At 45.2% G+C, this 13788-nt stretch overlaps 1 protein-coding gene across 1 annotated transcript in view; it reads left to right on the top strand.

Annotated features, from left to right (window-relative positions):
* Positions 1–7908: 7908 nt before the first annotated feature.
* Positions 7909–13788, top strand: part of Nqo1 (NAD(P)H quinone dehydrogenase 1) — a 14717-nt gene continuing 8837 nt past the window's right edge. The window contains exon 1 of the mRNA XM_034523080.2: positions 7909–8096. Within this exon, the coding sequence (XP_034378971.1) occupies positions 8090–8096 (7 nt within the window). The 5' untranslated portion in view covers positions 7909–8089. The remainder of the gene's footprint in view (positions 8097–13788) is intronic.

Here is a 13788-nt window from a genome sequence, read left to right as displayed (position 1 = left end):
GAAAATCCAATTCCTGAAAAGAAGCTATTGGCTGGGAATAATGACAACAAAAGCTCCTGGAAGGAGCCTGTGTCTCCAGAGACTGATGGACCAATTGGAATTTCGGTACCGTGGAGAAACTGGAATGTTGTAGGTTCAGAGGCTAATTACTTTATCTTGGGCTAGTTTTAGCCTTCTGGAACTATCACCTTGTGGTAATAAATAAAAACTTCTTAGAAGCTATAACTTAGCAGAACATTAGCCTCTGTGCCTGTTGGCCCACAAGGCGGGGCTTTCTGAAGAGGAGGAGGGGAGAAGATGCTGAGGGGAGGGAGGAATGAGTCAGGCAATGGTCAGGGCAATCTTGCAGCTCTGACTAGCAACGAGGTGCTTCTTTATTTATACAGGTTTCACAGAACAAAGACAGTCTAAAGATTATGCAGGAGGTACAGATTATGTGTCTGATTTTTTCATTACAAGTTCAGTCACAGTTAGAAAATACAAATAGAACAGATTTTATTTTTTTATTATTAGCCTTATAACTCCAATGTCAAGAATCTGAAGGCTGTCTCCTCCAAAGCAAACACATTATATGACAGCCTGCTTTTAAGATAGCAGTGTTTGCAGTTTGAACGCACTCCAGACAAACAGAAAATATCTGAACTGGACTTTGTATGAATAGCAAACATTAATAGCTACCTTATTATTTGATTCAGCATCTATGCTATAATGTAGAAAATGTTTAGCCAATCAATCTTATTTGCTGAGTTCTGTTCCTCCAGGGGTATACCCTGTGTTACCCTCTATCTTACATTTTCAGAAAGCTCTGAGCACATTGTAAAAGGAGGTCTTGAATCTGTCTGCTTTTCTCCTGGCCAGTCAGAGTTTGTCAGTTGCCTCTGTTTAGCCCACACGAATTATGCTCTTTGAGTTTGCTCAGGAGCAGATACCCCAAGAAGATTCCTGGAGTAATGGCCTCATCTAGTTATGTGTTTGTTTATCTGTGCTTAATGATCTCTGGGCCATAAGGGAGACATCGAAATAGTGGCCAGATAAAGTTAATTTTAGGCTTTTTCCTAAAAAGTCTCAGACATAATTTTCCTAGGAAAAGACATAAAAATGAATCATAATGCAGAAAGTCCCCCAAGAACGCGACACGCAGACACCAAAACCTAAAAGTGAGAGACAGAAGGACAGCGATGGCAGCATTTGGCTCAGCTCTGCTGAAACTGTCAAACAGCTATGCTGACTCTGGGACTCTTCCCGTTTCCTTTGGATATGGCAGTGTCACTTCTGCCAATCCAAGAGCTGAGAATGTCATCAGATAGCATCTTAGACTATAAAACACATCCCCCCCCCCCATCTCGGAGTACCCACCTCTCCAGTGTACTCACCCCAGTGTACTTTAAAGTTGCCTTAATTTTGACTTTGTTCTGTAAAAAAAATCCCGTGAAGCTGCACCCACATTGGAACATGGAATTTGGGGTATCCTAAGTCAGTTTTCCCAGACCATGGCCACTCAAAATGGCTCCAGAATAAACTCGTATTCCCTGTAGTTTTTACGTTGGCATTTGTTTATACCTGAGAGATGACCCTCAGGCACAAACTTTAAGGAAACACCGGAAAACCCAATGTTCAGCATTGTCATGTGGTGTGTTAGGTATTTGTCTGTTGCCGAGACAGAGGCAGCCTGAGAAGGCTACTTTAGCTCATTGTTTGAGGGCAGAGTCTGCCGTGGCAGCCTAAGCTGGCTGGTCACACAGCATCTAGTGAGGAAGCAGATAGCCTCTACAGAAGAAACTGTATCCCCAACCCATATTTTTGTTTTTTGAGAGGAGGTCCCATGTAGCTTCAACTGTTAGTAGCTAAGCAAGGCCAGCGCCTTCATGGGCAGCCTCTGCGTTAAGGGTATCCTTTTATTTCCAGATAAAGGTTTATGGCACAACCTGGACATGTGCAGGAATGTACCTCCCCCATAGGAACAAGTATCGGGGCCTCCCTAATAAATTCTCACCTTTTCTTTGTTTGGGAAAAATGCGGCTTTAAAACTTGTTCTTGTTGTCCTTGTCTGCTGCAGCTGATATTTCTTTCTCCCTTCTTATATCCTGTCGTGTCACTTCAGCGTCACCCTGACCAGCGTGAGAATCCACTGAGATCCATCACAAGGCCTGTCACTAGCCTGTCACCAGAAACAGGAGAATGCACTTGTGTCTTTCCCTCAGTGTCAGAATTTATCAGATAACAGGAAAGTCATAAGGTTCAGCCCTTTTAATGATGGCAATCTGTTATAATGCCCAAGGCACACACACATATTTTTCCAACCCTTTTTCTTTTTCTTTTTCTTTTTTTTTTTTTTTTGAGACAGGGTCTCACTGTGTAGCTCTGGCTGTTCTAAAACTCCCTATGTGGACCACTCTGGCCTTAAACTGAGAGATCTGGCTGCCTCTGGCACCCAAGTGATGGGATTAAAAGTATGTATTAACTTGCCTGGCTTTATTCCAATTTTAATTACTATTAATTCATATCACACGAGCCTAAAGGGTTGGTGGCCCCATGAGGAGAGCAACAATACCAACCAGCCAGAGCTCCCCAGGGTCTAAACCACCAGCCTAGGAGCACATATGGAGAGACACATGACTCCAGCTGTATATGTAGGGGAGGATGGCCTTGTTGGGCATAGGTGAGAGATGAGGTCATTGGTACCTTGAAGGCTGAGCACTGAGTGTGTGTGTGTGGGGGGGGGGGAATCTGAGGGTGGGGAGGGGAATTGGGGGGTAGGTGGGTAAACACCCTCATAGAAGCAGGAGGAGGGGGGATGGGATAAAGGGTTCCTGGATGGTGGGGGGAATGCAGTAAGGGGATAAAATTTGAAATGTAAATATTATATCCAATAAAAGAGGGGAGAAAAAAAAAGAAAAGCGGTTAGAACTAACATCCTTAATAAAATGTCAACCCTCTTAAAAAAAAACTATCTTGATACTAAAATTTGTTTTGAGAATTGTATATTGCAGAATGATCAGCCTTGGTGTATCTACTCAACAAGCAAGCTGGGCAGACCTGCTCAAACCTCTGAGGTCCGGGAATTCCATCTGGAGGCAGTGAAGACACAGCATCAGAGGCTTATCAATTTGACCTTCCCCCCACTCCTCTTCTAATATCTCAACGCCCATAATCAGCTTGAAGAAGCTATGAAGAGTCAGCGCCCCTATTCCCTGGGCTTGGGGACTAAGGCGGTAAATGTTGGGCTGTCTTTCTAGGGAAAAGTAGTGGTTTTGTGTGAATAGAGAGGATTAGCTAGGATTTATTGCATAGCCATAACCTATTAGTAGAAATCTGTACAATTATTATCAAGATGAAGATATAAATTCTTAAATGGCACCAATTTACTTTCATTACAAATTTTAAGTTTTCATTGGTACGAGCTTCTTATTGATATAAAAGTGAGATGAATATTGTTACTCTCATAGGCATTGTACCAGTATAACACATTTAGGAATACAAGGCTTAGACCCAGTCCTTCTTTAACTTTTTTAACTGATTTGAGATGGTCAGCCTGTGAGTTAAGGGACTATAGCAAATTCATGGCTTGGAGTTTATTGTTAGGGTATTCTCTATGTTTTATTTAGAAATAGCTGAGTGGAGTTAACAGACGACAGTCCAGATTACCTTACACGGATAGTTGGTTTTCAAAACATCAGAAATCCACAGAATTGACATGACAAACATTTCTGTATTAATGTTCATTTTGATTAGAGACCTGTCTGATCCTGACAGCTTCCTATATTGAATTCTAAGAAGAAATTGAGCATCTTTGGAGTTACTCCAGTTATGGTGAGACAGCCACTAGACAAGAATTGCCTCTCCCCATCTACAGACAAATTACTGTCCAGAAAAGGACACACTTGCAGAATAGTCGACTGATTATATCTGCCTAGACAGAGTAATCAGCCCTTAATAATTCTGCAGCACTAAGGTCTGTCAGATGATCCTGGGCCAGAAGGTGGAAGAACAGATGCCCCAACGTTTTGAAGTAGAGGGAGTGTCCAGGTGTTCAGAGGTCTCTATAAATTGGCTAAGTTTTAGAAGCTATGCTTTGTGCTTCCCACAATTATAGTTAACTCAGTCATTCTGGATTTCTGATGGGGTTGAAAACTTATAGCCTAATAGCCTATCCTGGCTATTTACCTTGAGAGAAAAGATTTGAGTGGATGGCCGTCAGCTGACATTCATCCTAAAGCCAGGTTCAGAACTAAATGTTTTAGTTAGGATGGATGACAGAGGTGCTGGTTAGTCAACAAAATGATGGACTGGGTATTAGGACTATCTTGTACCTCACTGGTACAAATCGGCATAATTATGCTCTAATTGTATTTTGAGAGAAAAGTTTCATTTTAACAGGAAGGGTGATATGTAGGAGGAGCTAAGGTAGGAGGAGTACTGAGAGGAAGAGAAGGAGTAAGAAGAGGAGAAGAAGAAGGAGAGGAGAAGCTAGGTGATGAAAGAGAGAAAGAGGGGGGAGACAGGGAGGCAGATGTTCATGTATCTCCACTAGTCAAAGATAGTTGATATATCTAGGTTGGGTAGTGGGATTGAACAATACCAAACTTATAAAGCCTATGATTAACATTTTAAAAAAAATGTATAATTGCAAAAAGGAAAAGGGGGCATGGGATAGGGGCTTTCTAAGGGGGGGGAATGGGGAAAAGGAATGGCATCTGAAGTGTAAATAAAATATCTAATAAAAAATGGAAAAAATAAAAAAATTCATATCACACATCACACAGTGAATATGTATCTACATCATCTATTTGTCTCCCCTCCCTTTCTCCCTCTCTATCTCATCTCCATCTCTCTGTCTCTACCTCTCTCTATCTCTTTCTCTGTCTCTCCATCTCTCTATTCCTGTCTCTCTGTCTCTGTCTCCCTGTCTCTCTGTCTCTCTGTCTCTCTCTGTCTCTCTCTGTCTCTGTCTCTCTCTGTCTCTGTCTCTCTGTCTCTGTCTCTCTCTGTCTCTCTCTGTCTCTGTCTCTCTGTCTCTCTGTCTCTGTCTCTCTCTGTCTCTCTCTGTCTCTCTCTGTCTCTCTCTGTCTCTCTGTCTCTCTGTCTCTCTGTCTCTCTGTCTCTGGGTTAAGGAATGAGTACTGCTGCAGAACCCAAGGGTGTTGTGCATTGCCCTAGTGTTGTTTGTATTTTCAGGCTTATTGGGGTTGGAGATTTACTGCAACACAAGGGGTTTCAATACTGTGCTGAGAAAGTAGCTACACAGATAGACAAGGAGCAAGACCAGTGTCTGAAGGGAGCTCTGCCTGGGCTGCTGCTGGAATCGGGTTTGAGAAGGAAGCTGCAGAATTCTGTAGTGAGGTGAGAAGGCCAAGCCAGACCCAGAGCAAGAAGTAAGTCAGGAGCAAAAGACAACAGCAGGTTAGGTCCATATCCAGACGGGCAAGCAGGTGGCTGGACAGGAAGTAGGCTGCGTTGACAGAGCGGAAGAGAGGAGTCGGCAGCTCTGGCCGTACATACTAACTGTTAGATGACAGGCTGGCGTGGAGCCCGTGCCTTTGCCATGTGAGGGAGCATCGTTTTATGCAGTCCGTGTCAGAGAACCATATCCTTCCCTCAGTCTGGAGTGTCTTGTAAGTTCCTGGGCCTGGTTTCCCTCCCTCCGTGATTTTAATGCATCTATGCTTCAGGTGTCCCTGTGAATACCACAGCCAACAGAGTAACAATCCGAGGTTTGGTTCATCCCAATTCAGTAGCCGGTGTTGGCTCAAACTTCAAGAGTCTGATCCCAATAGTTTATTTTAGGCGTATTTAAGCACAGCACAGTCTGATGAAAAAGTGTCCTGGTGATAGTTAACTCGGCCCCATGCAAAGCTTAAGATGTCAAAACACTTTGGAAAGTATAAATGACATCCATAAGATGGATTCTCTAGACTGACCAAGAAAACAAGTTCAAGACAAGGGTCAAGGGGAGGATCTGGTGTGGTCTCCATCACATCGATAGCACAAAAGTCACCAGGGTATTAACCATATCTAATCCCAGCCTGTTCCTTTGACGAGACAACCCTGCATGTTTAACATTCTTGGTTCCCCTAGTACTTACCTGTGACAATAAGAGCCTCTGAGCCTGCTATCCCATGTGACTTCACAGCTCTAAGTCTCCCCAATAAACCTAAGGATGTGTCCCCTGGAGTAAGTCATTTATGAATGTGTGCTGGGTGGATGTTACTGGCAGCCGGTGTAATGGGTCCTTATAAAATGGAGTCTCCTAAGGCAGTGCACAGCCTGAAGTACCACTGCTTTTCTACAGTAGGAGTGTGATTGAGAAGAGCATGGCCTGATCTCTATACTGAGGGTGACCTTGAACTCCTGACCCTGAATGAAAAAATAAGAAAGAAGGACATGACTACTCCTAGGTACGGAGGAGCAGTTTTATTTTAGAGAGAGAGCCTAGCCAGAGGCAGAGACATGGGAGTCCAGAGGGATCATGGCTCCGAGCTGGGCCATCTATAAGGAGAATGGGGAGGCGACAGCCAGAAGAGGAAGAGGCCGGGAAGGTAAAAAAAAAAAAAAAAAAAAAAGACTAGATTATATATAAAATAACGTAGGAACTGCTTGGGGAAGGCAGCCCAGCTCCTGGGCTAGAGAGTTCCTGGTAGGGGGCAGAGTATGCCAGCCATAACCTGTAACAAGCAGGGACAGAAGGATGCTGGGAGAATCTGGTGGCGGTGCCTGCTTTGATATGTTAAACAGGCACCTCAATTAGACATCTGTCCTACTTTGAGACCTAAGGGATCCTTCTAGCCAAGTGGTGAATGAGGGCTCCCTCAATCTCCAACGAATTCCCTTCCTGTCATTAAAAGTGTGTGTGTGTGTGTGTGTGTGTGTGTGTGTGTCACACACACGGAGGTCAGATGAGGGTGGATGCTGGATTCTCTGTAGCTGAGTTACGAGTGGTTGTGGGCGGCCCCATTAGGTGCTGGGAACTAAAACCGGTCCTCTGGAAAAGCAAGCAGTTACCCTAACAGTTCCCCTTCACTTCCTGACAATCCTACAAGTTCTGTAGGATAACTTTACCATTTTTGTTTTGTTTTGGGACAAGCCATGTAGCCTTGACTGTCCTGGAACTTACTACATAGACCAGGCTGGCCTTCAACTCACAGAGTTCCACCTGCGTCTCACTCCACTGAGATTAAGGCGTGCGCCACCGCGTCCCCATTAACAAAATTTTTACTTAAGGAGATTTAAAACCTTTTTGTTCGGCTCTATATTCTGATGTAAATCTTCGTGTAAAGTTATTAAGTTTCACCTGTGGTTATAGAAATACTTCCCCTTGGCTGCTGTCTCCCGTCAGCTTTGCTCTGGCTTCCTAGAGGGCCACACAGATGAGTTCCCGGTCACCTGGTCACCCCGGGGCAAAGTTTAAGAGACCCAAGCGTGTACATCCAGTTTTGGCAGTTTCTAAGAGAATCGAACGCTGGAAAGAAGACACGAATTCATTCACACTAGGACAAGTCTCTCTGAACTTTATTTCAGTCTAGAGTCACAATGAGTTGGCAAAATTTGAGCCCCGTTCTTCAACTGCCCCACCCTTCACTTCGCGTGCAAAGGTGACTTCCCACGGCTGAGCGAGGACAAATCCACACAGGCCGGATATGTAGGCAGGTCCCAAAATGCTCGAAAATGTCTGTTGGAAATTTCCATTTTGTACCAGGAGGTCTTGGGACAGGGAGCAGATGAATTTACCTAATATGTACCCATATCCTCAAATTCTCTCACTCCCTGGCTCCCGGGGAACCCTTTTGATTTCCATATACAGGAGTTCTAGTTCAGCCCTAAACTGCTTCTCCCTGCTCATAACTTGGTATCTTCCCCACAGCGCCTCTGGGTTCCGGAATCCAGCCCCGCCCTCGCATGCTGCCCTGCACAGCGGGCTGGGTCAGCGAAGGGAATATAAAGCCTGCAAGTGCTCCGCTGGCGCCGCACCACTCGCTCTAGCCTAGGCTGTGGGCCGAAGGATTTCTCCAAAGCACTCCAAGGGTTGTCCTGGCAACCAGCTGCTCAGCCAATCAGCACTTGGTACTACGATCCGCCCTCAATATCTGGAGCCATGGCGGGTGAGTGCGGCGCCAACTCCAGCTAGATTTATCCTGAGGAGTTTGTAGGGGCTTGCTTTGAGTTTTGTTCCTTGCCTCAAAGAGGAAAAGTGAAGTAATTAGGATCCTGGATGAGCCTCGGTTAGTCCCTGGAAGGGGAGTTCCCGCTCAGAACCAGAGATGCAGATTATTCTGCAGCCCAAATTCACCCGCGGGCAACTCCCGCATTACCTCTTCTACTCAGTTCCTTAACAGAGATGGCCACTCTCTGTACCTCGTTTGGACTATTTAGAACTAGGGTAACATGTATCCCAAGTTGGTCTTAAAACTGCTGTATAGTGAAGGGCAGCCTTGAACTTAGGGTCTTATTGTGTCTACTGCCTAAGTGCCAGGATTATCAGTGTGCATTACCACGCCTGATTTATATGGCTCTGGGAATTGAATTGAAACCAGGACTTCCTGCATGCTAGACAAACTTTACCACCTGAGCTCTGTGCACATCCCCAGCCTAGGCCAAATAGTATTTAACCATTTGGAAATAGGCTGCTAACATTTAAAAATGCAAACAGGCAGTTTATAGGGACCATTGCTGGGCTTGGGGAGACTTGGAGGCAAAGGCAGGCAGATCTCTTTTAAGTTCGAAGCTAGCCTGGACTACAGATCTAGTTCCGGGATGGTCAGAGCTACGTGATTGAGAGAGACTGTCTCAAACAAAAAGACAGATTTTTTTTCACCTAGTGAAAGAAAACGGGAAGTGGGGTACTGGAGTGGGGCTGCGAAGGGGTGTTACAGAACTGGGCCCTAACTCCAGCCTGCGTGGCCCTGGAAACTTTCTGCTGTAACCCTGGAGGGGAAAATCTGATTTGCTATTTGGTCCACTGTCATGACAGTCAATTTGCCATTAGCCCAGGGGAAGGCAGGGGAGAGTCCTTGGCAGTTACCGCCAAGCTATTGTCTAATGTTTGTCTGGCGTCCTCTGGTTTCTTGGCCAAGTAGCCTCCAGAGCTAAGTGCTTGCAACAGGGCCTGGCTCTGAGTTCTGGGCAGCAATAAGGTTGAGGCAGTGTTTCCTCTGTTGGGGAGGGACTGGAACTTTTTGGAGTTCCTTTCCCTTTAAAACTATCTCAGCTTCTGCAAATACTCAGGATCCCGCCTTGCTAGAAGCACAGAGGGAGCGAAGGCTGCTTCTGCGGTCGGTTGGTACAGTGCCATCCCAGTATTCTCTGAGCTCTACGATGAGTTGCTGGGAGAGACAGCAAGGGAGGGTTTTCAACAGCTGGTAAGGCTGTGTCTGCTTTGTGTGCTGGTCTTCATTTATTCATGAGGGACAAATGTTCTAAACCCCCTCCACTGGCGCCTCACACAGCACATAACCCAAGCATCATTACACTTATACTCCCACACTTGTGATTCAGCTCAGTTCAGTGTTTGTTTCTTCATTCATCCGTCCATTCATTCATTCATTTTGGCCAGACTAGCTTCAAACTTAATTTGGTCTAGGCTGACCTTGAACACCCTGATCCTCCTGCCTCTGCTCCCCAGTGCTGGGATTACAGGTGTGTGCCCAGGCCTGGCAAAATTTAATTTACAAACTAGAGTAGGAGATTAACAAAAATAAAAAAATAAAATAAAACAGAAAAATGACACCAATAGGCTGGAATACTGTGGCAACCTAGTCTGCTCTCTGTCTCTTCCAGAAAACACTGACCAAAAGCAAGTGGAGGAAGGAAGGGTGTGTTTCAGCTGACAGTACTGGCAGTCCTAGTTCATCAAGGCAGGGACCTGAGGGCAGGAACTGAAGCAGGAGAAGCCTGCTTACTGGCTTGCTCTCTGTGTCCTTTTCAACCTCTTTTCTTATACAACCCAGTGGCATCTGCCAGAGGGTGACACCAACCACAGTGAGCTGATCTTCCCCTTGTCAATCACTAATCAAGAAAATGCCATTCACTACAGGCCACTATGAGCTAGTCTGATGGAGGCCTCCTGAGCTGGCCAGTCTGATGGAGGTCTCCTCTGAGGCTCTGTGCAAAGGGCTGGGAAGCACGGAAGCTTTCAGGTGGGGCTGGGGGAGGGAGGTTGAAAGCAAGAATAGGCTGGATACTGCATAGAGGTTTGTTTCCAGGTGACAGTCCACATAACTTCAGCTACCAAAATTTAGAGTCAGGGTTGGCATGAATGTTATTAGATAAAGGGACCTGCTACCAGGCTTGATGACCTGGGTTCCATCCCTGGGACCCACATGGAAAGAGAGAACCAACTCTAACTGCCTAAGACACACACACACACACACACACACACACACACACACACACACACACACTGAAAAAATAAATAATGTAATTTAAAAGCACTCTGGAGGTAAGGAGGTAGATGGACCTTTATAAGTTTGAGGCCAGCCTCATGTACATAACAAGCTCCAGGGCCACCAAGGCCACACAGTGAGACTTTGTCTCAGAAAAACAAACAAAAGAAAAACCTACAAGAAAACAAACAAAAAATATTGGGCTAGAGAGATCGCTCATTGGCTAAGCACACAGGCTGCTCTTGCAGAGAATCTGGGCTTTATCCCCAGCGTTCACATGGGAGCTCAAACTTTTTGTAACTCCAGCCTTTCTGAGGTGCCAGGCATGTATCAGTCGCACAGGCATATGTGCAAACAAAACACCCATTCCTGTAAAATAAGTAAATTTTAAAATTGTTTTCTTTCTTTCTTTCTTTCTTTCTTTCTTTCTTTCTTTCTTTCTTTCGACAAAGAGTCTTTCTACATAGCCCTGGCTGTCCTGAAACTCACTATGTAGACCAGGCTGGCCTCTAACTCACAGAGATCTGTCTCTGCCTCCCCAGTGCTAAGATTCAAGGCTTCCACCACCACACTTGGCCTGTTTTAATTTTAATAGTCTCCACACGGTAATGAATCCCAGGTCCCCAGCTCCTACAATATTTAATAGGTGCCCAGTTAACAATGCGGTATGGCTGGGAGCTTGGTCTCTGATGCCCTGAGCATTTCAGGAGGTAAATGGAGTGGAAATCAGGCACAGGTGTGTGTGGGGGGGGTGAAGAGAGGAGGAGCAAGCTGTCTTCCATTTCAGGATTTATGCAACAATGAACAACCCATCTGTTTCTTGGCAACCCATCCGAGAAGGGACAAGGGTCACTGGCAATAACATTCTAGGGCTGCAGGGCTGGCTCGGGCATAGCGAGTGTGAGGCTCCAGACTCAAACCCCAACATAAAACAGAAAGCAGGTGTGGACCCACTGGATGGTGAGATGCAAGGCAAAGTAGAAATTCGTGTTGGCTAGTTTGCTAATAGGACTTCCTGCTGTGTTTCAGAACTCATCCCAAAACAAACACTTAGGACTTTAATTACCCTGGAAGTTATTTCTGTTTATGGAAGAATTCAAATGAATACTCAGGGCTGGAGAGCTGATTGAGTTAAGAGCATTTGCTTCATAATCCTGAGATCCAAAGTTCAGATCCAAGCACCCACCTCGAAAGCCTGGGCAGGGTACCCCTACAAATACCTGTAACTTCAGCTCCAGGGGTCCAAGCCCCTCTTCTGGCCTCCAGATGTACCAGCCTACAAATGGCACCCACATCAACACATACATAAAAATAAATTCTTAAAAAAATAATTATTTAACACTAGCCCAAGAAACAAATTATACTGAAAGCACCCAGCACCTAGGTCCTTTTGTAACCTAGTCAACCGTCCCTGACAAGGGGACCATTCTACTGATTTTCTAGGGAGATCATTTTATTTTCACATCAGTGGTCAATTAAATATGCCAACATTGTCAGGTGGTGGTGATGCACACCTTTAATCCCAAACGGTGAGGAGGTAGAGGCAGAGGCAGCCAGCCTGTGTTCCAGGACAGCCAGGGCTACACAGAGAAATTCTGTTTCAGTGGGTTCGTGGGAGGGGAAGGCCAACAGCATTAGACACTAATTTCTCTCTGACTAGAATGTACTCTTATTCTTTTTGCTCATCCCTTCCTTCCATTTTACTTTTACTTTTAAAATGTATTTGTTATTATTAGAGTGGTATGTGCCTGTGTTGTGTGTGTGCTGTGTGCAATGTTGGCTATATGTATGTGTGTGCCTGTGTGTGTGTGTGTGCATGTGTAATCACCACAGCATTTATGTGAAGGCCAGAGGACAACCCTGTCCATTGTTTTTCTTTTTTTTTTTTTCTTTTTTTTTTTTTTTTTATATTTTTAAGATTTATTTATTCATTTAACATGTGTGAATATATTCTCACTGTCTTCAGACACACCAGAAGAGGGCATCAGACTCCATTACAGATGGTTGTGAGCCACCATGTGGTTGCTGGGAATTGAACTCAGGACCTCTTGAAGAGCAATCAATGCTCTTAACCGCTGAGCCATCTTTCCAGCCCTGTCCATTGTTTTTCACACCCTTACATGGGGTCTGAGGATCAAGTCAGGTCTCTGCAGATCTGTCAGCGAGACCTGGGATTTGAAAACCTCAAAGAACAGGTCGGACTACAGTCTCGTGCTGTAGAAAACCTTACTTCAGGTTCAGTGCACATTTATACAGGTATGTAACCCAGAAAGCAGAGATCCAAGGAAGGGCGAGTTTAGAAAAACATGTAAAAATAAACGCCAGTAAGCACGTACTAAATATTAACAGAGCAGCCCTTCCCCAGAACTTTCTCAGGATAGTCTAATTTAAACACAGTTGCCTGGCATGTACTGTCGATTATATCTGGGAAATCATGGAAGCGAGGCAGAAGGCCATGTCTATATTAGGGTATTCTAAAGCCAGCACGCTGCAAATCCTTTCAACCATGTGGGGTTCTACAGCTGTGTTACAACATCCAACAAGAATAAACATGTCTTATAAATTGAATGTAAGTGTCTGTCACAGGAGGCACAGAGTCACATCTAAGAACAATCCGGGGAACACGACGCATGTGAGGTAAGAGGCCCTCTGCCTCTTCCTGGGGCCTCTCTCAGTTCTCCAAGGCATCGTTCACCGTGTTCACTCTCGGGTCTTGAGGCTTTGACAACTCTACCCTCTTTCCATCTTTTCTTTTAAACTGGGAAGCTGCTGTCAGGTGGGCGAGTTCACTGGCCCCCAAGGACCAAGGCCAGAGAAGTAACCATGGGGAAGGGAGGAGTAGGGGAGGGAGAGAGAAAGATAAAGAGGCTCATGGAGAAAGAGGAGGAAAAGAAGAAGAAGGAGGAGGAGGAGGAAGAGGAAGAGGAGGAGGAGGGGAGGAGGAAGAAGAGGAAGAAGAGGAGGAGGAGGAGAAGAAAGAAGAAGAGGAGGAAGCTCTTTCCATTTTTATTAGTTACTTTGCTTAGCTGTGAGCAGAGGGGGTCCCTGAGTTTGTGGTACAGGCTCTTCACCTCATGGCAGACAGGGGGAGAAACAAACACCCAGAGAGCCAGATCTAATCTTCAGAAGCATATCCCTAGGGACTCACTAATTCCAGCCAGCCCTACCCCTACCCCAGATTCCAACCCTTTTCCAAAGTTCTGCCACCTTCTAAAGTACCACCACAGGCTGGGGACTAAATTTCCAATCCTTGAGCCTGTAGGGACTTTTTTTTTTTTTTAAGATTTATTTATTTTATATATGTGAGTACACTGTAGCTGTCTTCAGACACACCAGAAGAGGGCATCGGATCCCATTACAGATGGTTGTGAGCCACCATGTGGTTGCTGGGAACTGAACTCAGGACCTCTGG

The sequence above is a fragment of the Arvicanthis niloticus genome, chromosome 18, assembly GCF_011762505.2.
Source record: "Arvicanthis niloticus isolate mArvNil1 chromosome 18, mArvNil1.pat.X, whole genome shotgun sequence".
Lineage (NCBI taxonomy): Eukaryota > Metazoa > Chordata > Mammalia > Rodentia > Muridae > Arvicanthis > Arvicanthis niloticus.
The sequence above is the reverse complement of the archived record's forward strand: the minus strand, read 5'-3'. Positions and strand labels throughout refer to the sequence as shown.